A 27396-nucleotide genomic window follows, 5' to 3' on the forward strand; every position below is an offset into this window, starting at 1 on the left:
CTGGAGTCTTGAATTTCTTCGAAGCTCATTTGAACACACATCTGAATTCAGGAGAGGTAGGTACAAACGACTGTCTAGAGGAAGGGTGGTCCTGGCAGAAGGAAGAGCAAATGCAAGAAAATAGTGATTTTTTTTTGTTGAGTTATTACAGAATCAAGGAGTAGAAAACACTGGAGAGCATGAAAGAGGCCACCACAGAAAGGATCCATCGGTTTCCAGTTCTTTCAGCTATAACTCCAATGACAGCGGTCTCATCAAGGTTGCCAGTCACTTCTCCATTGTCAAGTCCATTGGTCATTCCTCAATCCTTACATGACTGGGTCCTTCACATGAGGCCACTACAATAAGCCAAACGAATTATTGTTGGCTTTTTGTTGGCAAGAAGCTTCTTATAAGAAGCCAAGGTGAGGGCTGGGAAGGTGGCTCAGGGATAGAGTGCTTGACTTGCATGCATGAGGCCCTGGGTTTCATTCCTCAGCACCACATAAGCAAAAAAGCCGGAAGTGGCACTGTGGCTCAAGTGGTAGGGCACTAGCATTGAGCTGAGTTGAGGGACATTGCCCAGGCCTCATGACCAGCACCCTCCCCCCCCCAAAAAAAAGCCAATATGAATTAGAAGCTACTGTATAATCCAGCTGAGAATAAATGGTAACTTGGATAAGGGTAGGGGTGGAGGTGGTGAGAAGTAGTTATGTTCTGGATATATTTTGAAGATTCAATCAAGTCGTTTTGGCTGATGCAATGTATGAGAAAAAGAGCTGGAACTAGAAGCACCACAAAAGTGAATGTAGCCAGAGAAGAGTAGAATTTGGTTTTGGAAACTTTCAGCACTTCTGTATTTAGGAGTCTAGAAGAAGAAGAGACTTTAGGAAAGTAGAATGTTAAGTAGTGGCTTATAAGGTAAGAAAAGAAGTTATCTCAAGTGAAGCAGATGTTTCTCTGGGAAGAAAGGAGTTTATCAAATCCCATGGAAAGGCCAAGTAGTATGAGAACCAGGAAATAACCCAGGATTGTATCAGTGGTGACTTTGATATAATTGCTTTTAGTGGCTAGTAGGGAGACTGCAGACAGATGGAGATGTATTCAAGAGGATAAAAGGAGGATGAAGTGGATTGGTAGGAGGAGGAATGTGGGTTCCTGTGGAGTTTGTTTTTCTGTTAAGATGGGGTATTTTGGGAAAGGAATTATGTAGGCAAGACCTTTTGATAGTGCAAGCAGGAGAGGAAACAATTAGAATAGACAAGAGGAGGGGAGAGATTGAAGGTGCAAGGGGGAGACACTGGCCTTAGACAGTCGCATGGACATGCATTGCTTTTTAGGAGTCAAGGCAGTGTGTGTGGACACCTGTCAGGCTGGCTGGTAGGTGTGGAAGTGAGGGCATGAGGGCATTCTCTTCAGATAGGACCTCCCATTTCCTCTTCCCAACACAAACCCTTATGTCTCTTGGTAATGAAGAAATCTGCGCCTCCTTAATTCAGTAAAGTTAAGGTCTCCACGGACTGATAGGTTCCTAATCTATTAATGATAAATATTGGGTCCCTTTCAGACAGACTCCCTGAGGTTGCTTGATCCAGGACTACAATGTCCAGCTTCCCCCTCCTACTAAGTATCGTGAGATTTCTTCCATTTTAATGAGGTCTCTCCTGTTGACCATAGGGTACTTATCAGTGACAGGTATTCACTCAAGTGGAAAAGAAGCCTGTAAATTTCATGTGTTAAGGAACTAGGTTGTGATTGCTCAGCCACAGGCCAGTGAGTTCTCTTCTCTTCTCCTGAAAAGCATATGAAATGACACAGTCTTATCTGCAGTTTGACTCTATAGTCAGTTCTGGGTAGGTCTGGATCAGTGAGGATCTGGAGAGAGGGCTGAGTGCATGTTGAGTGATTTTAGGTCACTGTGAGAGGGAGCCCTTTGTGCCTTATCTTGCCTGAGCCATGCAATTTTGCCTGCCTGCCTTCCTTTCTTCCTTCCTTCCATCCTTCCTTCCCTCTCCTTTGTCTTTTCCCCCTCCCCTCATTCCCTACTTCCATCCTTTCCTCCTTCCCTTCTTTTCTTTCTTCCTTTTTGTGTTACTAGGAACTCAGAGCCTCCTGCATAGATCAGACCTCTACCAAATGAATCACAACCTCTGCTCCTGTTTCTATCCAGAATTTTGTTTCAGAATGAAGAGTGAATGAACAATGAACTGAGCCTGAAGGCTGGTCTAACCAGTCCTTGTGTTGTCACTCACACCTTTCTTTCTTTCTTTCTTTTTTGTTGGTCGTGGGGCTTGAACTCTGGGCCTGAGCGCTGTCCCTGTGCTCTTCAGCTCTATCACTTGAGCTACAGTGCCACTTCCGGTTTTCTGGTAGTTTATTGGAGATAAGAGTTTCACAGACTTTCCTGCCGGGGCTGGCTTTGCACTTTGATTCTCAGATTTCAGCCTCCTGAGTAGCTAGGATTACAGGCGTGAGCTACCAGCGCCCGGCTCACACCTTTTTTATAGACCTTAGTCCAACAAGGTATCTTAGTTTTTGAGGCTAATTTGATTTTTATGGATCCTTTTCAGTCCAAAGTCCAAGCATAAGCCATACCCAGCTTAGTTTATGTTCATAATGGCCTACAGGTTTTGCTTAAAATGAAACTGGCATATCAGAGATGACCTGAAATTACACTTTCTCTTTATTGTCATGATTCTGGCCTAAGGGAAAAATCTATAAGCTTCTAACTTGACTAGCTGGCATGTAGTATCTAGACAGATGAGACACAAATCTTTACTTACCTTCTTCACAGTTACCCAAACACCACTGGCAAAGTGAACCAACCAGTGAATCTTAACAGTACTTAACTTTGCTTCTGGACTGAACCCAGCCTTGCATGAACCGGACATCTGCTTCCACATCTCTCTCCATTGGAGAGACAGAATTCTCAATCTACTATAACAGAATTTTATCTTCTACCATCCTTCTCCATCTCTACCAAGATACCTCTCACCTCAGCAATCTATATGCCTCTCCTCTTTAATTATCTTTTCAGTCTATCCAAGCAGAACTCATTCTTTAGAACTCAGTTTAAACCCTATCTCCTCTGTGATGTGAGAGAATTGATTTAGCAGTCATGTGTCTTTCTTGGAAGTCAGGCACTGTTAGGTGCTATAGGGATTTTGAGATGCACAACAGACAGAACTTGGAGTTTGGTCTAGAAAGGGAGAAAGGAATAGAAGAACTACAAGATCATATGATGGTGAGTTCCATAGTGGGACTGTGTAAACTCCAGAGGGGTTCACAGGGGAGTTGTGATCTGTGTGTAGGGTTAGAGAAACTTTTTGTCCTGCACAGCTGGCATCCTTGCTACATTCTGTTTCCAGCTATTCCAAGATGGAGACCTTGCCTTATGGCCTGAGCCAAAAGCCTGATATCTCAGACAGCCCAATAGTTTTGATTATTGCCTGCCTCTACTGGAGCTTGAACTCAGAGCCTGAGTGCTGTCCCTTAGCTTTTTTGCTCAAGGCCAGTACTCTAAAACTTGAGCCACAGTTCTGCCTCCAGTTTTTTTTTTCTTTTGGTCATGGTACTTGAACTGTGGACCTGGGTGCTTTCCCTCAGCTCTTCAGCTCAAGGCAAGTGCTCTACCATTTGAGCACAGCACCACTTTTGGTTTTCTGGTGGTTTATTGGAGATAAGAGTCTCATGGACTTTCCTGCCCAGGCTGGCTTTGAACCATGATCCTCAGGTGTCAGCCTCCTGAGTAACTAGCTTTTTGGTGCTTAATTTTCAGATAAGAGTCCTTTATCTGCCCTGTTAGCATCAGATCTTAGCTTCCTGAGTAACTAAGATTACAGACCAGAGACCCTAGCACCAGGCTTATATTTTTACTTTTAAACTGCACAGTATCTGTAATTATCCTGCATTAAAAAATTTCTAGCCATGGGCTGGGAAGGTGGCTCAGTGGTAGAGTGCTTGCCTTGCATGCATGAGGCCCTGGGTTCGATTCCTCAGCACCACATAAGCAAAAAGAAAAAAGCCGGAAGTGGCGCTGTGGCTCAAGCGGTAGAGCGCTAGCCTTGAGCTGAAGAGCTGAGGGACAGCGCCCAGGCCCAGAGTTCAGGCCCCACGACCGGACCCAAAAAAAAAAAAAAAAAATTCTAGCCAGGCAAAGTGGCTCAAGCCTTTAGTCTTAGCTACTTGGGAGGTAAAGCTCAGGAGATCATGGTTCAAGGCCAGCCTAGGTATAAAAATTTGAGACATCATCTCAACCAATGACTATGTGTGGTGGTATATACCTATCATCTCTAGAAACATGGAGAAGTACACAATCATAGCTCAGCTGCCTGCTCAGACTTGCATAGAGACCCTATCTTGAAAATAATCTATGTACCGTGCTGGTGGCTCACATTTGTAATCCTAGCCACTTAGGAGGCTGGGATCTGAGAATCGGTTCAAAGCTAGCTTGGGCATGAAAGTCCATGTGATTCTTATCTCCAATTAACCATCAGAAAAACCACCAGTGGCACTGTGGCTCAAAGTGGTAGAGCACTAGCCTTGAGTAAAAGAGTTCAGGGACAGGAGCTCAGGCCCCGAACTCTAGCCCCAGGACCGACAAAATACAAACAAAACCCACAAACCTACACACAAAACACCACTACCACCAAAAAACAAAACCATGCAAAAAGGGGCTGGAGGTGTGACTCAAGTGGTAGAGTACTGTCCAACAAGTGTAAAGCCCTGAGTTCAATCCCCAGTACTCCTAATTCCTAATATTGGGTGTTGAGTGTGGCTCTGAGGCCATATACCTACTTATGAAAGTTCCTGAGATCATGTGGCAAGTGCAAAAAAACAAAAAACAAAAAAGCAAAAAAACAAAAAGAAAATCTTACATGTGCTCCACTATCTCGGCTATTTCTTTGGGTTATATTATTTCTCCCTCTTGCATAGCTTATCATGAGCTTATCTTCTATAGATAAGTACACAAGTTTCCTTTTTAACATTCAGTTGTGACCCACAAATCTTTTCTTTTTTGCTGGGGGTTGAACGTAGGCCCTCACACATGCTCAATCGCTCACTAAGCTATACCTCCAGCCTCTCCCCTCTCCTGTTTTTTGGGTGCAGATTTTGGGGCTTGAATGCAGGGCCTTGAGCTCTCATTTAGCTGTTTTGCTGTACTGCTTGAGCCATGCCTCCACTTCCAGCTTTTTGATGGTTAATTGGAGATAAGAGTCTCTTGGATTTAGCTTCGAACCTCCATCTTCAGATCTTCACCTCCTGAGTAGCTAGGATTTACAGGTGTGAGACACCAGGGCTTAGCACATTAAAAAAAAATCTTTAGGGAATGTTATCTTGATTGTTAGGTTACAAAATCATTTCCTAGAAACTCTCTAGAACTTCAGTTCCCAGGATGACATGTGTTTTTCTGACTTCTGCCTGATAATCCTAATTGGTAATGCCTGCTTTCCCATGTAACTCCCAAGTCTTAATTTAAAAAAAAAAATCCACTTCTCTGCAAGTCTGCTTTGAACTCCCTTGTGGGGCAGGTGACCCTCGCACTTTTCAGTGGCTCACACAATGGCCTGCCTGTACCTAGCTTGATTGCATGTCCCTGTTTTGCTCACTGGATGCAGAAACCTTGAAAACACTGCAGTGCCTGTTCTTCAGCAAAGGGCTAGAGAATGAAGAGGAAATTGCACCCTTATTTGCTAGCAAAATTTCCCACCTGGAGGTCAGAAAACAGTTCACAATAGTTTATGGGTTTTTTGTTTGTTTGTTTTGCCAGTCCTGGGGCTTGAACTCAATGCCTGGGTGCTGTCCCTGGGCCTCTTTGTGCTCAAGGCTAGCGCTCTACCACTTGAGCCACAGTGCCACTTCTGGCTTTTTTGAGTTTATTGGAAATAAGATTCTCATGGGGACTTTTTTTACATGGGCTGGTTTCAAACCATGATTCTCAGACCTCAGCCTTCTGGGTAGCTAGGATTACAGGTGTGAGCCACTAGAACCCAGCTTCACACTAGTTTTTTTTTCTTCATTTGTAGTCATATACATAGTGCCTCTCTTCATGGTTCCTTCTGTACTGCTCCATGGTGGCATGCTTCACGGTGGCTCTTTGGAAAGCCCTATTCTCAGGAGAGGACTCCAGTATCCTTCCCTCCCAGTGTCCAGTCCAGTGCATCATTGTACTAAGTCTTCTTGCCAGCAGGTGGCACTGGAGGCCTGTAAGAAGCCGCTGACTCTTCCCTCCAGCACATAACCCTTACCCCCTGAGGCTTGGGCTGTGTGAAAACCTCCAGAATGCTCTAGCTCCAAGACTGGGCTCCTGCTCCCAAGGTGCTGTACTTCTTCCTTGTCTGGTGGCAGTCATTGTGTAAATGTCACTTTTATCTGGATGATATGCTCAACCAGAGCTAAACTAGGTGGGGCACTTCTTAAGCCTCTTAAGGCTCTACCACTTGAGTCACAGCACCACTTCCGGTTTTCTAGTGATTTATTGGTAAGAGTCTCATGGACTTTCCTGCCCAGGCTGGCTTTGAATGGTGATCCTCAGATCTCAGCCTCCTGAATAACTAGGATTACAGGCATGAGCCACCAGCACCCAGCTTAAGCCTCTTTTTGTTTAGTAGCAATTTCTATATTTTCCCTACTTGTCTTGGGGCATGGGAACCCAAAGCCAAGGAAGCCCAGAAGCCCTTCTTGAAGGTCTCTTCTTGTAGGGGGAGTAAATGTCCCACAGAAGCTAGGAGTGGGACATCTCTTTCATGATGGAGTAAACAAGAAATAATCACACTGTTAATGCCCAAGACCAAGGGCAATGAGTCAGGGCAAAGCCCACACTTGGATCTGGAAAGATGTGAGGTAGATGAGATGGGAGAGCGGCAGACCTTTTGGAGAGTATAATCTCCCAGTAAGGACATTAGAAATGAGGCTGTTAAATGGTTGTAGAGGAAGTGCCAGGACCAGAAATCTTCCTTGGACAGCCATAGGTATAGACAGAGGCCTCTTCGTCTCTTTGGCTGCCAAGCACTCCCTACCCCACCTTCAGAGCCCAGCCCTGGGTTTTGAGTGTGATCACTGCTGTGTCAGCCATGACAGGGAGAATTACCTGGAGATCCTGGAGGCTTCAGGAATTTTGGAGATCTGAAGCAGAGGCAGAGTCTGAGGAACCTTAGAGCCCATTTAGATCAACCTGTCATTTAACAAATGAGGAAACAGATGGGAAATGACTTGCTCAATGCCACCCTGAGTTAGTGGCAGAGCTGGGTTAATCAGACACATTGCTATGGTTAAAACTTAGTTCCCCAATAACAGATGATTCTTCATACACTGCATCCCCCTTAGTTCCTTATCATGGGCTATGAATAATCAAGGACTGTTGTGCCATGACTGTGAATGACACATTAGCCAAACTGTGCCAGGCCAGTGTCGCTATGAACCTCTAAACACCCCTGGTGCTGTCATCAGGCAAACTGCTGCTAGTGGGTCCCAAAACCCAGCAGAGATGATGAGAAGGGTTCAGAGGATTCTAAAATAAAGGAGATGGGAGCCTTTTGGGGTTTACTGAAAACTGTTATAATTAAAGTAATACTTTATGAGTGTTTAGGACAGAGGGCAGACAGGCTGAGACAGGCCTCCACTGTGGAGGCCATGGCAGGGGAGACGGCACCTGCAGGGAACCACAGCTCAGCCATGGCTCTAATTAACAGTCCGGATGGAGGCATCTTGGGGTGCCTTTGAGGAAAAGAAGGGAGTGGAGAGGGTCATGAAGCAGCTACTTAAATTTGGATTTCTACTCTGTTCCCATTGAGCACAAGGCCTTCTGGGAATATTAGAGCTGCCCTGTGTCTGACACAGATTCTTTTTCAGGCCAGGCTTCCTGCCAACTCAGGATGCTGGGGTCATCTTCATTATCATTCATCACTTCCCAACTTGCCACTTAAAAACAGTAGCAGGAGGAAGAGCAAGGGATGTTCTTGTTCATCTAAACCCATGGCAGAAATGATTTGAGAACTGGCTGTTTCCCAGGGCTGGCAGGTGTGTGGAAGATTCCTTAGGTGGTGAAGGGGCCTAGCAGAGCTCTGGGACAGGGAAAGTGGGGAGAGGGGAAGCTAGTGGAACCCTGAGGTCATTCCCAGGAAGAAGGGAGCACTAGTCCCCAAAGCAGCAGCACAAAGGGCTATGCAGAGGCTGCTCTGGAGGATCCGGGGTCTTTGGGGTGCAAGAGATGGCACCCTTTTGAAGCTTTGGGTTACTATTTGGGCAAAGCAAAGTCCCAGGCAGTTTCCTGTGCACATTTCCACATGGCCTGCATGAGGCGGGTGAAGCCCATGTCTTTGGGCTTCTCTAGACCTCTCATCAGCCGTTGCTTCATGATGGAAACAAATTCCTTATTGCTCAGCTCTCCATTGCCTAGATAAGGAGACAAACACAACAGTGTAAGTGGAGGCCTTGGAACAAAGTCACAGAAAATCCCACTGTTCACACTATGTGGGTTGAACATGCTCTTATAGCCAAACCGGATTCTCATGGCTCAGGACGAACTAGTTCACTTCTTTCAAATGTAATTCAGTGACGGATGCAGTGTAGTATGACACAAGATGAATGGGAATATAGTGTCTGTCAGGTCCTATGCTCAGTACTGAAAATAAAGAAATAAGCAGACTTTGTGTTTTGTCCCTTGAAATACTTGCAGGGTGTGGGAGAGACAAATTATGGCATCAGCATGGAACACAGGATGCTGTGGGCACAAAGGAAAGCAGCATGGCTGCCAGACAATTCCAAGTAGTGGAGGACGTTGACCCAGGGCTGGAGTCAGGGCAAGTAAACTCAACAGGCTGACAGAGCTCAGCCTGCAGGTCTGTGCTCCTGCTCACCTTTGGTTACACTGTTCCCTACCTGGGAGGCTTCTTCTAGCTCACTCCCCTTTACCTGTAAATTCTTGCTACTTTGGGAAACCTGATTTTGCTTGTACTATGCCCAGCTGGGTGAGATCTTCTTAGCCTATCTGATTCTCAACATCTGCCACAGGACCTCACATATACTATATTCTGTATAAGGAGATAGGTACCTTCTTTCTAGAGACATTATAATACTTGAGTGCCCTTTCTCTACTAAACAACAAGCTGGGTTTATCATTTGTATTTCCATTTTCTTTTCCCAAGGAGATTATGTTTATTTGGGCTACATTAGGATTGTGGGGAAACACAGATTTCTCTCTCTTCTCTCTCTCTGTCTGCGACCAGGACTTAAACTCAGTATCTGGTGCTTTTGGTCATTGTCTGGTGCTCTACCACCTGAGCCACACCTTCAACCCCTCTGTTGTTGAGATCCTCCTGACCATTAATGTAAACCACAGGCATATTGGAATTGCCAGAAGTGGAGAATGTAATCCCTGTGTTATATTTCTCAATCTCCTGAGGCTGAGGGCCAATCTCTGGGAGGCATGGCTAGTATAATGTTGCTACCTGCCAGGCTCCATTGGAAGCCGTGTCTAGAAGGACTGTGCTGCTCTGCGTTCTCTTCTGATTCCAGAGGGCCTACTCACCGTCACAGTCAAAGAGCGCAAACACCACATCACACACGTGGTCTGAGAGTTCCACTTTAGCTACGGTCCTGGCCACCTGCTGCATGGTCACTGAAAGAGGAGATACTGAATTAACACATCAGAAAGACTTCTGTTTTTGCTTTCTCTTAGTGGATAAACTGCTCAGAAGTTTTCACTGGTGTTGATGTCATATTTAAGAAAAGGAGACCAGGCATGATGACCATATCTGTAATCCCTGCTATTCAGGATGCTATTCCATTCCTTTCTCTGCATATCATACCTACCTTCTGCTTTAACTGCTATAATCTGGGATTATCTTCCCATTCTCTCTTCTATTGCACTCATTCCATGCAGTGTCCACAGCCGGTTGTCTGGTTATTCTTACATTTACCCCTTTTCCCATGAAGACAGTGTTCTTTGCTCTAAATGAACCATTAAGTCATATTCAAGGAGGGTAGTGAGAGTTTTTAGTAAGCTGACAGTTTTTAGTAAGCTCGCCCAGCTGGTATTAAGTGGTTATAGAACAGGGACCTCTGGAGGCTGCAGTAAAAACTCCTAATTAGAAATGCCATCTTCTCACTGAACAGTGACAGATGATGTCCTATCTCGGCATGGAGAGGGCGCTGCTGGTCTGTGTACTACAGGAGGGAAAACCAGGGCTGCTAAGTCATTATGACTCAAACCCTGGGATGGTAACTGCCTCTGCTGGGTGCCCTTTCACAGTGCCACCAAGAGCCTCAGAGCGCCCAGGGCGTAAATCCAGAGCAGGGTGAAACTATCTAGCTGGTGAGCTGTCAAACTGGGAGCTCCTAGGACAAGTGGGATGACAGCAGATTATAAAGCAAGTGCTTGACAGCTGGTCCTGAAAGCTGGCTCATTCATAGTGTTTCCACCTTCTCTGAATCACAAAGCCATAATTAAATCACAGCAAGCAGAAAAATTCCCCCTTCAGATCTCAGCTCTTCTATGCAGAGCAGTTGTTGGTCTGGAATTTTGGCTTCTCTTATTTGACTATGATATTGTGAAATATATTTGGTCTTCTTCCCAGTTTCTGGGCATACAACTCCTATATTCTTGGAATCTCCAAAGTAAGGTTTCTTTGAATATTAAGAAGATGACTGGTAGCTTCAGGATGAATGTGGGTCACAGGAAATACCAAAGCATGACTGTACTTTTTTAGTCCCACCCTCTAACCTTGGGGGAGGAGAAAGGTGCTGAAAGTTGAGGAGGGTACAGATTGTCAGTGAGTGAATGGATCAATCCTGCCTGGGTAATAAAGACTCCATAAACCCCCAAAACACAGAGTGTGGAAACCTTGCAGAATGCTGGCTATGTGGAGTTTCTGGAGGGTGGTGTACCCAGAGGAGGCAAGGAAGCTCTGTGTTTCTTCTCCCAAATCTCTCCCTGTATGCCTCTTCTTTGTATCCTTTGAAATATCTTTTTGTAATAAACTAGTAAACATAAGTATCTTCCAGGTCCTATGAGCCACTCTCACAAATAAATAGAACTTGAGGAGGTGGTTGTAGGAATCTTACTTATAGCTAGCTAGTCAGAAGCATAGCTAAAATAATCTAGGGCTTGACAGAGGGGGCGAGGCTTGAGGGTGAGCCCTCAACCTGTGGGATTTGGTGCTGTGTCTAGTTAGATGGTGTCAGAATTAGCTGAACTCTAGATGCCCAGCTGGTATCTATAGGCATATAGAATGGATTGCTTGTTGGCTGCTGGGGTGAAATCCCACATGTGATGACTCCCACAAAAAGAATGTGAAATGTGAAATCAGAAACAGAGAAAAATTATTGATTTTTAAGAATAAGGGCAAAACATTAAAGGCAGAACCTCTTTGTAGAGGGAAACTCCAGGTTAATTATTAAAGGGAAAATTCCAAAGATAAAGGCTTGAAGTAAATTAGGGAGTTAAACACTGGGTTACTGGAATTCAGTAAATAGTATAAACTATCAGCATCCACCATGAGGGACTCTCCAGGCCAGGGGTGACCCAGAAGGCACAGTGACCTGAATAACCAGAATCAAGCCTGACCTCCACAGATCCAAGAAATGGGTGAGAGGGAAACCAAGCACAACCGCCAAATTCCTCCCAACTGTGTAATTCTCTCTTCTGTACCCCCAGCACCAAATTCCTGCTAAGGGCGTAATTCTGCTTCTGTACCCCCAACTTGCTTGCTCTGGCTTATTGCAAAAAGGTCACCAGCATGTGGTTTGTGCCCTTAAATACCCAGCAGGTCTGCATTTTGGGGCTGCACTCTGAAGCTCTACAAGCTGTGTGCACCAGCTCAGTCATTGTGCAGCAATAAAGACTCCTAGCCTATCTGACTGAGTGCTGGGATGTCTGCCTTGGAAATCAAGGTACAAAACTTTGTCCTTTTTAAAATAATACGTGTTTGTGTGTGTATATGTGTGTGTGTACACACTGGCGTGCACGCGCATGCCAGTCCTGGGGCTTGAACTCAGGGCCTGGGTACTGTCCCTGAACTTGTTTTTATTCAAGGTTAGTGCTCTACCACTTTGAGCCACAGCACCATTTCTGGTTTTTTAGTAGTTAACTGGAGTTAAGAGTCTCATGGACTTCCCTGCCTAGGCTGGCTTTGAACTACGATTTTCAGATCTTAGCCTCCTGAGTAGGTAGGATTGATTATAGGTGTGAGTCACTAACATCTGTTTTTTGTTTTTGTTTTCAGTCAGGGTCTTACTATGTAGCCTAGACTGGCCTGAAATCACTATGTAGCCCAGACTGTACTAGAACTCTTTTTTTTTCTTTTTTTGCTTATGTGGTGCTGAGGAATCGAACCTAGGGCCTCAGGCATGCAAGGTAAGCGCTCTACCACTGAGCCACCTTCCCAGCCCTCTGTACTAGAACTCTTGAGACTCCTGCCTTTGCCTTCTGAGTGTTGGGATAACCATGTAATGTAAATCACCATGCCCAGCCTCATATACTTTCTCTGTTGATTACTTGTGTGAGAGAAGAAGAAAAACTGAATGCCAACTAATTCATGGTTTAGACTTTATTTCCTACTTTGAAAGACATCCACATGGAGCGTGAAGACATCATGAAAAAAAAACTCTAACTTCCTTTTATCAAATCTGTCTAAACAATCAGCTGACCTCAGATGGGTGATTTCTATTAGATCAGAATTTGTAGAAGCAGGCACAATTGGCACTCAAAAATCTAATGCCATCTGGCTTTTTGAAAAGTCCAGGCAGAATCCGAATTGTGCCAGGTCCTCAATTTACTGGCATTTATAGCCCATGAGTAGACAATTCAGCAGTGGAAAGAAACAAATACTGAGTCTGTGTGATATATCAGAAGCTACATTCCATAAAACTAGCAACAATAGTTAAGTTGAGTGATAAGAACCAAAAGGTCCACATAGAATCAGAGAATCTTAGAGCCAGAGGAAGCCTGAAAGGCAATATGAAATGCAGGGAAGTTGAGTTACTCATTCAGAGTCACAAAACAAGTTAACAGCTAGCTCAATGTTCTTTTCCTATAATCCTAGGTCCACTTGACTCCTTATGTGGACACAACTAGCTTCTTCATGATTCTGTTATCGCCAAAGAGAGAATTCAGATGAAAGAAAAGCAAACTGGGGAATCCTCAAGTGTTTTTGGTCAGAGATGAATAATCAAATAGCTGGGAGTTGTGAGGAGTTGGTGTTATAGTTTGACCACAGCTCTGACTGTTATGGACAGTGGAAGACACTTAGCATTCATTCCTTTGGAACTCACAGGGACCATTTCAGGGACAACTTAAAAGGCGTATTAAACATTAACCAGATAAAAAGCATATGGAACAAAGGTGGCCTTGGTAGCTTTTCCCCACAGGGGCATCTGATGTACAGACACAACTTCGGGCATCATGACCCAGTTAGGAACTGCCTTTGCAAAAGTGTTTGGAAAGGTGACCTGACACGTTAGGCTGACAGTTTCTAGCTGTGTGGTCATATGATCAATCCTGCCTTTCTGGACTGCTGTGGAGAAAATCAAAAGCTGGCTTGTGAGTGCCAAGGTTAAGTGAGGAAAAACATTTTACTTCAGCCCTGGAAAGGGCTTGATACAGATGTCTTAGTTTCAAGATGGGGAGAAGTTTTTCCTTGAGGAGTGTTTGTCCTTTCTTTTTCTGCCTCTTCTTTTAGGATATTTTGGCAAATATGGCACACACATTTCAACCAGATTTTGGAGGGAGGTAAGGAGAAGGAACAGAATTTAGGAGAACTAGCAATTTAAGGAGCCCAGAGCAGTGTACAAGTAATGAAGATGGTAACAATTCCTTATTCTACATGGAATTGTTCTCAAGTATCCTTTTCTTCTTCTGTTAACCAGTGTTTCAACTTAGCATCTCACCCTTACTTGGCTTGCTTGATTGGCTGGTACTTTACAACTTGAGCTACCCCTCCAACCTGGCTTTTTGCTGGTTCTTTTGGAGCTGGAATCTCTTAGATTTTTCTGTCAGGAGTTGGCCTTGACACCATCTTCTGGATCTCACCCTCCTGTGTAACTGGGATGATAGGCATGAGCCAGGTGCTGGCAGCTAGCTCAGAGGTAAAATTTGGATCTGAATTTTAAAGGACTGCTCTAGATTTGTGTATGTGGGTAGTAGGTGATGTGGGCGGGTTAGAGGAGTCAGTCTGAAAAAAGTATGGAAAGCAGGATGGTGCAAAAGCCTGACTCAAGAGCTAGAACATAAGGTGCAGAGGGGGACAAGCATATAGGAAGACACTTTGCAGAGGTCCAATCCAGTCTCTGCAAGGAAACCTTAAAAACAAGCCAGTTCTTATCTGGAGACTAGTCTCACAATGTTGCTTATACTGACTTTGAAGTCCTTGGCTCAATGATTCTTCAACCTCCCACCCCAGACTAACTAGGATTATTAATCTCCTGCCACTATGTCCAGCTTTTCAATTTACCATATTACTTTATTTTCCCCTTTTCCACTCTTTGAATAGTCATTCTCTTTATTTTAGGAAATTATTTTATTTTATTTATTGTATGTTTTTGGTGTTGGTTGATCCTTGGGGCATTAAGCATACTCCTGGAGGAATTTTATTTTTTATTTGAAACAAGATCTTGCTGTATAAATTAGGCTGGCCTTGAGTTCTAGACCCTCTTGTCTTTGCTTCCTGAGTGCTGGGATTACAGGCTTTGTCAACATGCCCAGGTAGAAAATTATTTTTGATTAGGCAGTACTTTTACCTGTTTCACAATTCAAAAGAAAAGTTTCTCTCTCCCACCCTTGTGCCCCAGTCCACAGACAGCCAATACCTCAAATTCCTACAGAAGTTTCTATGGATATGCATATACATTTGTCCTTTGCGTCTTCTTTTTCCCATAAAGATGGTATACAAATTTGTTCAGTTAGCACCAAAACAGAAATAATCTCATCTGAGCACATGAACAGCTTCCTTTATCAGCTGCAGAATGAGTGGTCCACTGACAGAATGTATGGTAATTTATTTAACATGTTTCCTTGTTCTAACCTCAAGCTAATTATAAAGCTATTTCCTTGGAAGTCTGTGGTTGTCCTCCAGTGGAGTCTGATTCTCTGCTGGCTGAACTGGGAGCAACTGATATATTAAAATTGAATGTGTTTAAATTACACAAAAGACTAAACACTGTTCACCTTTACAAGTGTCTTATTAGAGCGTTATAAACACTTATCTCATACATGCCTAGTATTGATGTAATTCTTGTCACTATTCTTTTCTCAATGGGATGTAATGTTGACTATTTATGTGGGTATTTCTGGCATGTTTAGCTACCCTCACCCTCCTTTCTCTCCCAGTGGTAATTATGAATCCCCAAGGCAGTATTTCCCATTCCTTGGGTGCTTATATAATTTTACTAAATCATAATGTATTCAAACTGATGTTGTTAAGCCAAAATCAATCTTTGGAATGCTAAGTGACTTTAAATTGGGGGAAATAAGCCAGGTCTCTGCATAGAAAATGCCTCATAAAGCAAACATTCATTTCGGATTTTGAACTTCCTTGCCTACACTGTGAATAATTTTGCTTTAAAAATTGATGACTTTTTTTTTTAAATGAATGGAATCCTGGCCAACACTCCTCTTCACATATAAATGTTTTTACAAAAATGCAATGATGAACTGAAGTACAGGGACTTCTTCCCACAAATTTTGAAGGAATTGCTAAAATAAAACACGTTTTTTCCTTCATAATCTCTTCCCCACACATCTCTGGCATTCCATTTCTATCTTGTGCCTTCATGCTCTGTCTTGGCTATCTTGGTTCTTGCTTTGGATGTCCCTCTGCTTCTGCATCTCATTAGAGCACTGCATCTCCTCTCTAGTACCCAAGGTCCTTCTGGTAGCAGTGGGTGCTATGAACTAGAGAAAACTGGTGTGCACTCAAACCTAAATTTTGTCTGTTTCCTATCATACTAGTGATGATCTAAAGAAGTCATTTTCCTTCAGGTTAAAAACAATGTAGTAGGAGTTTAAATGAATCATTTCTAAGCTCTCTTCTAGTCCTGAAGTTTTATGACTGACATTTTGTTTAAATGACATGATGGCTTAAATTAGTTAAAGAATGTCTCTATCTTCAGGGACACTCAGTCCTTGAAGAATAAAACTAAAAGTAGAGACTGCTGGAGTTAGGGCTGGTATGGTAAGCAAAATTCTGAGGTGTTTCCCAGCATTATATAAATCCCTCTCCATAGTGTGCAAAGGCCCTTAAACATATAGGACATCATTCTTGCAATTAGGTTACTAGAAACTCAAGCTGAGGATTACAAGAGGGATTCTCTTGCTGGCTTTGAAGAAAGGAGCTGCCAGGCTCTGAGAGCAGGTATGGCACACACCTTCTGTGGCCTGTGTAGAATTGCTAGCTAGCAGGGAAAGGAGACTCAGCCCTTCAACGGAAAGGAACTGAATTCTGCTCAGAAAAGGAATGAGTTTACAGATTCTGACTCCCAGATGAGAATGTAGCCCTGTTGAAACCTTGATTTCTGCCTAAGACCCTGAGCAGAGAATCCGTCCTGGGTACTCAATCCTCACAGGAATGTGAGATAATACAATGTGGGTCTGCAGTTGTGGGTTCTGCATCAATAGAAAGCTAAGAACTGGCCAGTGGGGAAGGTATTTATGACTGGGAATATTCTCCTCATAGCATACTTTATATATAGATGCCCTCATTTTTAAGTACCTTTTACATTCTTATGCAGCGAACACTACTAAACTGCACAAATTAGACCTTATAGAAGCATTAGTTAGATATAATTAACTTTTTTAAAATGTCCTAATGAGGAAGTGGATTAAAGCTGCCATTTTTCCATTGGGAATTCAATAGCTTTTCCTCTGACTTTCAATGTATCTGATAAATTATGTTACTTCATTTTCACATATATATGGACATAACTTTGGGCTATAATATGTCCCTTAAAACATTACTATATTCAATAAAAATTGATTTAATTGCAGTTGTAGAACATTAAAGCTGGCAGAACCCTTGGAGATACTTAATATAACACCAACCCAGGGGTCAGAGGAGTTGTGAACTGCTCAAGGTATCAAAGGATGTTAATGACATAGACATCTAGTGTTTTCTCCCTCATCATAAGCTCCTCCCTTCCTCTTCTCCCTTAAGACAAGGTTTCCCTATGTAGTCCTGGCTGGTTTGGAAACTCCTGCCTCAGCCTTCTGAGTGCCCGGATAACAGGTATGAGTCACCACTTATGGCTCATCCTAAGTTTTTATTACAGCATTTCATATGCTTTCCAGGATTTGACCTTGCTTATAATTCTTTTTTTTGGGGGGGGAGGGTCCGTTCGTGGGGCCTGAACTCTGGGCCTGGGCCCTGTCCCTCAGCTCTTCAGTTCAAAGCTAGTGCTCTACCACTGAGCCACCTTCCCAGCCCTGCTTAGAATTCTTTTACTCACTTGTTACACATTGGTTGAAAATTTAATGTGTGTAAAGAATTGTCTTGCATCTGAATAGGACACAAAGATGTAGCAAACATGTTCATATCTATATAAGTTGAAACTCAGGAGAAGCTAAAAGCTTCTGATCCTTAATAATTACAATACAGAACTCATTGGCTAGTTAGAGTCTGAACTGACTACAGACTTCCTCAGAATAAAAGTAGGTCTCATTTGGTCCAAGAAGGATCTTATTTTTATTTTTTTGGTGGTAGTGGGATTTGAAATCAGGGCCTTGCACTTTTTTTTTTTTTTTGCCAGTCCTGGGGCTTGAACTCAGGGTCTGGGCACCATTCCTGAGCTTCTTTTGCTACCACTTGAGCCATAGCGCCACTTCCAGCCTTTTCTGTTTATGTGGTACTGAGGAATCGAACCCAGGGCTTCATCCATGCAGGGTAAGCATTCTGCCATTAAGCCACATTCCCAAACCAGGGTCTTGCACTTGGTTTTTTGTTTTTGTTTTTTTTGTGGTCTTGGGCTTGAACTCTGGGCTTGGGTGTTGTTCCTGTGCTCTTCAGCTCAAGGTGAGCGCTCTACCGCTTGAGCCACAGCACCACTTCCGGTTTTCTAGAGGTTTATTGGAGATAAGAGTCTCACAGACGTTGCTGCCCGAGCTGGCTTTTTACCATGATCCTCTGATCTCAGCCTCCTGAATAGCTAGGATTACAGGCATGAGCCACTGGTACCCGGCGGGTCTTGCACTTGGTAGGAAGGTACTCTACCACTTGAGCCACTCTGCCAGCAAAGAGTGATCTCTTTAAATATTAAAAATTTTTTTTGTGCTGTTGGGAAATCAAACCAAGGGCCTTGTCCTTTCTTTCTTCCTTTCCTTTTTTCCTTCCTTCCTTTTTCCTTCAATTTTCTCACCCTCTTTTTAAAATTTTTTTATTTTTTTGGTCAGTTATGAGGCTTGACCTCTGGGCCTGAATGCTGTCCCTCAGCTCTTCAGCTCAAGGCTAGCACTCTACCACTTGAGCCACAGTGCCACTTCCAGTTTTTTGAGTGGTTTATTGAGATAAGAGTCTCATGGACTTTCCTGCCTGGGCTGGCTTTGAACCTTGATCCTCAGATCTCAGCCTCCTGTGTAGCTAGGATTATAGACGTGAGCCACCAGTGCTCAGCTCTCACCCACTTTTTCATTTTAATCTTTTTAATTTAATTTAGTTGACATATTAGAATGTGTTTTTCTTGTCTGTTAGCTCTATAATAAGGTAAGAATGAAAACAAAACTCTGGGTACTGTTATAATGCCAATTTAATATAACTCTTAATTTTCATAATAGCCTTCAAACAAATATTTTAATACCACCATTCTATAAGTTAAAAAAACTAAGGTTTTGGGGCTGGGAAGGTGGCTCAGTGGTAGAGCGCTTGCCTTGCATGCTCAAGGCCCTGGGTTCGATTCCTCAGCACCACATAAGCAAAAAAAAAAACTGGAAGTGGCGCTGAGGGACAGTGCCCAGGCCCAGAGTTCAGGCCCCACAACCGGACCCAAAAAAACAAAAAACAAAAAACTACGGTTTTGAGAGCTTAAATTTTTTCTCAAGATGACTAATGAGTAGCAAGAACTCAGTTCCAGGTTACAGTGGAAAAACCATAATTTGTGATTAGCACCATTTCTTGCACAGGGTAACCTCTCAATAAATGCTACAAGTGTAACATACCACAGACATACCAATGAAGGGAGGTGCTAAAGAACATTTGGATCCTTAGAGGCTGAGGAGTCCACATCTGTAGTCTGCACTTTAGTGCTGCTAAACTAACTACTCAGCACAAACTATCCTGTGACATGACTTTACTTAGGTGACTTTAGGTTTTTGTGTTTGGGGATGTGGAAAAGTGATAAAGTTAGGGCTGGGAAAGTGGCTCAGTAGTAGAGTGCTTGCCTTGATGCATGAGGCTCTGGGTTTAATTTTTCAGTACCACATAAGCAGAAAAAGCTGGAAGTGGTGCTGTGGCACTAGCCTTGAGCTGAAGAGTGGAGGGACAGTACCCAGGCCTAGAGTTCAGGCCCCATGACCGGAAAAAAAAAAGTGATAAAGTTAGAAAGAAAAGAACACAGATGTTGGGCTGGGAAGGTGGCTCAGTGGTAGAGTGCTTGCTTCGCATGCATGAGGCCCTGGGTTTGATTCCTCAGCACCACATAAGCAGAAAAAGCTGGAAGTGGTGCTGTGGCTCCAGTGGTAGAGTGTTAGCCTTGAGCTGAAGGCCCCATGACTGGCAAAAAAAAAAAAAAAAAAAAAGAACACAGATGTTCCCCCATGAGACATACATCTAGAATAGGCCATTCTTAGGCTCTGTTGCATAAAGTAAGCACTACAGATGTCAGAGGGTGTCTGAGCTGGAGAAACTGCTCCCAAACAGAGAGCTGTAGGGACAATATCATATTCCAGACTCAGAATGGCATTCCCTCCAAAACAGCATAGCTCACCAAAAGGACTTCACTTTTACTCTAAGATTTACTGACTCCTAGTCAAAGGCAACCAAACAGCATGTTTCCAAATGGCAGACCTGCAGTGCTTCCTGGATCATACTTCAGCAAGCACTTTCAGACTCCAACCTTGAAATATACTAAGGGGCAAAATGATGTGTGACATATCTATAGACTTTGGGACTAGGGAGACCGAAATTCAAATTCTGGCTCTAACCAGTGTTTCACTGTAAAGCATAAGCAAGCTGTTTCTTTTTCTATTTCCACATCCATAAAATAGGCATGCTATCACTTACCTTACAGGTCTTAAAGATTAAGAAAAAGAACAGATATAAAGCACAGCATTGTGACCTTCATGGAAGATGCTATGGAATGACAGTTGTTATTAGTGTTTCAGACATGCAGTGGTTCCAAGTCCTTGAAAGGAAGGGCAATAGTACAGGATGCTTAGTGCTCAGGAGAGGTGCCACTTGTATTTTGTCTGTTCAGAATATATCAGTTTATCATGTGCTAGAAACTTCTTACTTCATCAGTAATTTCTGACTTTTCCAACAACTCTGTATTGTCCTAAATGCCAATTGGGCTTTTACTCTAAATTGTTAAAGTCAAAGAATTTGAAAGCAATGAAGATTCTTACAGGTCAACTATGTGACCCAAGTCTCCAGAAACAAAAGAAACTGGAATCATTTGATAGCTAAAATAGTAAGTTAAGCCAGGTGCCAGTGGTTTATGCCTGTGATCCTGGCTACTCACAAAGCTAAGATCTGAGAATTGCTGTTTGAGGCCAGTCGAAAAAGAAAATTAACCACCAAAAAGCCAGAAGTAGAGCTGTGGCTCAAATGATAAAGAGTACTAGCTTAGAGTGAAAAGCTGAGGGACAGCACCTAGGCCCTGAGTTCAAGCACCACCCCCTCATCCCTCCCCCCTTGCCCCCAGCTCCCCGACACACACACACTTAAAATCTGATAGTTAAAAAAACAAGAGTAATTGCAGTTGCCAAGAACATCCTTCAGGAGTTATGTTAAATATTTTACTGTTTATTATCTTGACCTGTCAGACAATAAGGTAAACTGTAAATACAAAATAACTGTAAAGAATTACAGACACTTATGTGACAAATCACAATGTTCAATCTAAGGAGAAGTTGGCTGGGGCCTAAATAGTAGAGGCCATAGACTCTATTTGATTATTTTCTGTATTATAGTTCAAAGTACCTGACAGATAAAACATCCCATGAGTTTACCAAATTTATGATATCCTGAGGTGCTGTGAAGTGGGGCTTTCCTGAAGCTTTGATTCTCCTGGCAGAAATAGGACTATTCTGAGATTTATAGGCCATAGCTCATTCTTGAGCTACAGCTCAAATGATTTTTAACTACTTCATCATAGGAAGTAATTGAGAAAGAAGTCCTGTTCAATTTCTCATTACCTTCTTTAGCAGACTACTTAAATAATTCAGACAGCCCATGAGAAGTCATAGATTGAATGTTATACCCAGCATGTGTATTAATGAACAATAGAACTGGTTCCTCATAACCTACAGATGACAAAAGAGTGAAAACGCACACTTCTTCATGAAGAAAAGTTCTTGCTTTCAAGACATTTCACTTTGAGTTGTCATGGACCATGTAGAATAAATAGCTCCAATGAAATGTCCAATGTTAGGACTGGGTCATACTAGCTATCTGGGTCTCTCACAGTGGAATATTAACTCTATAAGGTATTAGAAGATTTTCTAGAGCAAGGACTGGGGGGGCATGGCTCAGCACTTCTACCAAGTATGAGGCTTTGAGTTTAAATGCTAGTATGAAAGAAACAATTGAAGAAAATCAAGTTCATGAATGATAGCCCTCTTTTGGAGATGAACAATACACATTAGCAGATTAAAAGCTGGCAGGAGCAGTGCTGCAGGAAGAAATTCTATAGTTTGGTATTTTTTCAAACTTCCTTGAACCATAGAACATTTTTCTTCTAAAACCCTCAGAAGAACCATTACCATATTTCAGTATACAGTGTTCTTTCTAATGCTGTTTGGGAAGTGGTGCTAAATTATGTCTAAAGTTTCATTGGTAGGCTCTAAACTAGCCAAGGAAGAGAGTGCCAGGGCCTCTAAAAGCTGCCAATTTCTGAAGGTCCTAACCTTCTGGGAAAAAATAAAGGCAGCTAAGATAAGAGAGCAACTAAGACAAAGAAGCCAGACAAAAAGGTCTCCTTTCTATACCCACCCCCCTACTCTTTCCCGCTCCCAAGCAGCACATGTCAGGGCCACATGTAAGCTTCTAGATTCTTCTATGGTTAATCAGCACTTGCCCCATTAAGCTGGAATTGCTTGTATACTCAAACTCAACTTTCTCCCCTACTTGACTATGAGTACCCTAAGGTGGAACCCTCTTCCCAGTGAGTGCCTGTGATGCTGGCTAAGTAACTGATTGACCCACACTCCATTCTCTTTATATTATCAACTTCATGATGGAAGTAGCTTCCATTTATTAAATGCTTACCAAACAACAGGCACAGGGCTAAGAGCTTTATATGGATTTATTCTCACAACAACCCTATGAGATAGGTATTTTTTTATTTATTGTAAAAATGTAGAAAATAAATTCTGAAATTGTCAAAGCTACCCAGCTAGTAAATGATGGAGCCACAACATAAGTCCGGACAGTTTGACTTCAGAGCCTACATTTTTAACCAGTGTACCTGTCTTTTCTATCAAAGTAGATAGTGGATTGCTTAAAAATTCTTACTTTGTCCAGGTAGCTCATCTCTTGATTATTTTGCTAAGACAATATCAGCAAGTACAGAAATGAAGAAGAACCGCTTTGGGATAAGGAAGGATTTTTGAAATGTAAGTTTTTGTCTTAACTGTTTTTTCTAAGATGGAATTAGGACACACTTCAGAAGATACTCCCAGATTGTTCAAGAGATAGCAGAGGATGTGGGTATGTTTTAAGGTTAGTTGCCTACTATTAATCTTCTTTCAAAGTCTTTTTTTTTTTTTTTTGCCAGTCCTGGGACTTGAACTCAGGGCCTGGGCACTGTCCCTGAGTTTCTTTTTGCTCAAGGCTAGCACTCTACCACTTGAACCACAGCACCACTTCTGGCTTTTTCTGAGGAATCAAACCCAGTGCATGCTAGGCAAGCACTCTACCACTAAGCCACATTCTCAGCTTAGAGTCTTTTAATGGTCACCTTATGTAAATACATCTTAACCCTATTCAAACTAGCCAATCTGGAGCAGATTATGAACCTAAGCTCAATCAATCTGAGCAGAGCAGTAGGGCCTGCTGTATTAGGAATAAATAGGGGAGCAGCCTGTCTGTTTTGTGTGTTTGCTAGACAGATTTCTCGCTGACGGCACACCCTTTTGCAGAATTAAAATTTGCCTTGCTCCCAATTCTTTGTTTTCATGTCTATTGTTGTGAATCCAGTGGTTCTTGGAGAGTATTATTTATAACGTAAGATTCATCTCAGATGTGAAACTCTACAGTTTTGTAGAGAGAGGAGTAGTGGCCTGTTATGGGTGACTGTCAGGATCAGGATCAAGGCCTAGGACTGAGTACAAGGAGAATCTTTTTTTTTTTGGGTCCGGTTGTGGGGCCTGAACTCTGGGCCTGGGCGCTGTCCCTCAGCTCTTCAGCTCAAGGCTAGCGCTCTACTACTTGAGCCACAGCGCCACTTCCGGCTTTTTTCTTTTTGTTTATGTGGTGCTGAGGAATCGAACCCAGGGCCTCAGGCATTCAAGGCACACGCTCTACCACTGAGCCATCTTCCCAGCCCCCACAAGGAGAATCTTTAAAAGACAGGCACAGGTGGCACAGGAAAAGGACTTGGAAAGGACAGCTGAACACACTAGTTCTCCTGTTAACAGTACTGATAGATCATTGGTTTCAATGGAAGAAGGTAAAGCAGACATCAAGTCTAAAAATTTCAAAGGGGGATTACAAAGAACACAATCAGATTCTATCTCACCTGTCTGAATGGTCATCAAGAATACAACAGCAAATGAGGATATGGGAAATAAGACTCTCATCTACTCTTGGCGTGAATGTAAACTAGTGCAACTACTATGGAAATTGGTATAGAGGCTCCTCAAAACACTCCCCCCACAACAAAAACCCCCAAAGATAGACCTACCATATGATCCTGCCATGCTATTCCTGGGTATATATCTTTAGGAATGTAAGTCATCATATAATTAAGATACCTGTGCATCTATGCTTATAGCAGCCAAATCATATCAGCCTAGGTGCTCATCAACTGAAAATGTGGTGTGTATATACAATTATTCAGCCACGAAGAAGAATGAAATTACGTCATTTGCAGGAAAATCAATGGAACTAGAGATCATGATATATAGTAAAATAACCCAGACTAAGAAAGACAAATATCATGTGGTCTCCTTTTATGATGAATCTAGACCTTAGGAAATGAACGATGGGAAAGTAAAATAGAGACTGCGTGTGGGTAGGAAGCAGTGGGAGGTGGTTAAGTGAATGGAGAGGGTAAAGTCAGAGGTGAATATGATCTAAGACTTTATACACATGTATATGTATACAGAATGAAGGTTGCTTATTGGTGAGTAGAGACAGAAACTAGAGTGGCAAGAAGGAACTTCAAACAAATTCAGACTTCAATTAATAGTAATACTATGATAAAGAAGTTAGTAGTGAAGTACAATTATGGCTACAAATCTGAACCTGAACATATCACAAATAAGATAGGTTGATAATTACAAGGCTAAAGACATGTGCAGTGTGATATTGCAAATACTACAAAATGTTAATGAAGCTGGAAATACAGGTGCTCTTTAAATAATTCTCTCAACCATTCTTAATGTTGGAATTTTTTTTTTTTGGGGGGGTCAGTGGTGGGGCTTGAACTCTAGGCCCTTGTGCTGTCCCTCAGCTCTTCAGCTCAAGGCTAACGCTCTACCACTTGAGCTACAGCGCCACTTCCAGTTTTCTGGTGGTTTATTGGAGATAAGAGTTTCACGGACTTTCCTGCCCGGGTTGGCTTTGAACTGCAATCCTCAGATCTCAGCCTCCTGAGTAGCTACGATTACAGGTGTGAGCCACTGGCGCCTGGCTGGAAAATTTTTATATTAAAATGCTGGGGAAGAAAAACTGCTTTTAATCCTTTGATTCTCTTATGTATGGAAATTAAAACCGAATGTATATATCAAGTAAGACATCAGGGGCACCATTCTCAGAGTCATGATTTTATCCTTATTTCTTGCTTTATTTTGCAGTGCTGGGGATCAAATTCAGAGTCTCATATAGAGTCTCGTTGACAACAAGCAATATCCCAACATATAATTTTATCTTAAAAATATTTAATCAGAGAGAAAAAGCAAACCATTCCTTTAGTTCGAAGACATATTTCAGACTGTCTTAACTTACATTATATACATCCTTCCTCTGGCTCTAAGTTGTGCAGTCCCTGCACTTGGCCTTTGTTTTTATACTACTTTCAAGCTAATCACTAAAAGATGGGCACATGCGCTGACAACACTTTAACACAGTGAGGTAGAGCTCCTGGGATGAAGAAGAAGCTCATATGATGCCAACAAGACAAAATAAGTCACAAGATAATGTTAAGAAAAACTGACATTTTAAGGAGAGGCAGTCACTGAATGGATTACAGATTCAATGTTGATATCTTCAAGAAAGAACTTTTGGGTTTCATTACCTTTATCAAGAGATGCTCCAGCCATATGGTAAAAGCTCAGGGCAGTGTCCACATCATTAATATTCTTTAGGAAAGTAAAGAAGTTCTCTACCTCCTGAAATGTCAGACCCTGAAAGAGGTGAGACAGCAAGGTAAGACAAGGCCTGCAGTAAAACAGCTGAGATGAAAAATTAGGTAGCAATCTTCATGTCTATAAGTCAGAAATTTGTGCTTGTATCTAGAACACAGACCAAATAAATTGGTCAAATTTGTACATTACAGGAGAACAGAATTCTGGAACATTTTCCTGAGAAAAGCAAAGTGGCTAATTGCTTCCCCTTCAACATGTAAATTTCAACCCATAGCTGCTTGCAGTTTTTTGCAGTTATTTTTAATGAAAATATTTCTAACTGTACTTTCTAATTCATCACACTTCATGACATGTCCTAAGTAGGCTGAAACTACTTGATCTGCTATATATCTTAAGTAGTAACATTGGATCAGGACTTCCATTTTAATAGTCTGTTCCTAGGCCAGATAAGCTTTTTGAAGCTTAAGCCAATTAGTCACTAAAGTCAGTGATATACAAAGGGTGGCTTAGCAAAACCCAAGTAAAAAAAATCTGTTCATTATCTCAACGTAAAAGTTGTTAATGAATTGGTGGCTCATGCCTATCATCCTAGCTACTCAGATGTGAAGATTCAGCTCTAAGACAGCCTGGGAAGACAATTATCTCCAATTAACCAGTAAAAACCTGAACTAGAGGCTTGGCTCCAGAGAGAGTGCTAGCTATGATGAAAAAAAAATTAGCATTACTGGGCACTGGTGGCTCATGACTGTAATCGTAGTTACTCAGGAGGCTGAGATCTGAGGATCATTGTTTGAAGCCAGTCCAGGCAGGAAAGTTTGTGAGACTCATATCTCCAATTAACCACCAAAAAGGCAGATGTGGAGCTGTGACTCAAGTGGTAAAGTATGCTAGCCTTGAGGGGGAAAAAAATAAAACAAAAATGCTCAGGGACAGCATCAAGGCCAAGTTCAAACCTCAGGACTAGCGCACACACACACACACACACACACACACACACACACACACACACACACACACACACACACACACACACACACACACACACACACACACACACACACACACACACACTTCCTACTTTGAAAGCAAATCTCTAATTTTTGCTAGTTTTTCTTTTGTGAAACATCAAATCAATTAAAGACAAGATTGGTTACCCTGCAATTATCTAAAGAGAGAGAGAGGAGAAAGAGAACAAGATGAACTGAATGGCTATTCATTTGATAATCTGGGAAAACAGTGAATATAAATCATATTATGTCACTATTAAATCCAAATACCTGACACTTTATTTTTATTATATAGATACAATAAAGAATATTTATTTAGCACTCACTAACCACTTAGTACCATGCCAAGAACAGTGAGGAATAAGGTTGCACTGGACTTAGAATTTTAGATGGCATTCTTTGTGTGTGTGTGTGTGTGTGTGTGTGTGTGTGTGTGTGTATACGCACGTGCGTGTACATGTGTGTTAGTCCTGGGGCTTGAACTCAGGGCTTGGGCAATGTTCCTGGGCTTCTTTTGCTCAAGACTAGAGCTCTACCACTTGAGCAAAAGTTCCACTTCTGGATTAATTTGGATAGTTTATTGGAGATAAGAATCTCATGGACTTTTCTGCCCCTGCTGGCTTTGAACCATGATCCTCAGATCTCAGCCTCCTGAGTAGCATGGATTACAGGAGAGAACCTCTGGTGCCTGGTTTAGGTGGTCTTCTTAAAGAGAAGTTATGAAATTTTTTTCTTGGTAAT

The 27396-nt window shown here is 42.4% G+C and overlaps 1 protein-coding gene and 1 long non-coding RNA gene across 2 annotated transcripts in view; one reads left to right on the forward strand and one right to left on the reverse strand.

The window, feature by feature from the left end:
- Nucleotides 1-5729: 5729 nt before the first annotated feature.
- Micu1 (mitochondrial calcium uptake 1) overlaps nucleotides 5730-27396 on the reverse strand; it is a 152409-nt gene continuing 130742 nt past the window's right edge. Inside the window, exons 10-12 of the mRNA XM_070020528.1 lie at nucleotides 25579-25687; nucleotides 9509-9598; nucleotides 5730-8373 (exon numbers count right to left, since the gene is read on the reverse strand). Of these exons, the coding sequence (XP_069876629.1) occupies nucleotides 8216-8373; nucleotides 9509-9598; nucleotides 25579-25687 (357 nt within the window). The 3' untranslated portion in view covers nucleotides 5730-8215. The remainder of the gene's footprint in view (nucleotides 8374-9508; nucleotides 9599-25578; nucleotides 25688-27396) is intronic.
- LOC138825888 (uncharacterized) overlaps nucleotides 11798-27396 on the forward strand; it is a 40758-nt gene continuing 25159 nt past the window's right edge. The window contains exon 1 of the long non-coding RNA XR_011371525.1: nucleotides 11798-11871. This is a non-coding gene — a long non-coding RNA (uncharacterized lncRNA). The remainder of the gene's footprint in view (nucleotides 11872-27396) is intronic.

This window comes from Dipodomys merriami, unplaced genomic scaffold (genome assembly GCF_024711535.1).
Source record: "Dipodomys merriami isolate MVZ:Mamm:240054 unplaced genomic scaffold, mDipMer1.0.p SCAF_14, whole genome shotgun sequence".
In the NCBI taxonomy this organism is placed as follows: Eukaryota; Metazoa; Chordata; class Mammalia; order Rodentia; family Heteromyidae; genus Dipodomys; species Dipodomys merriami.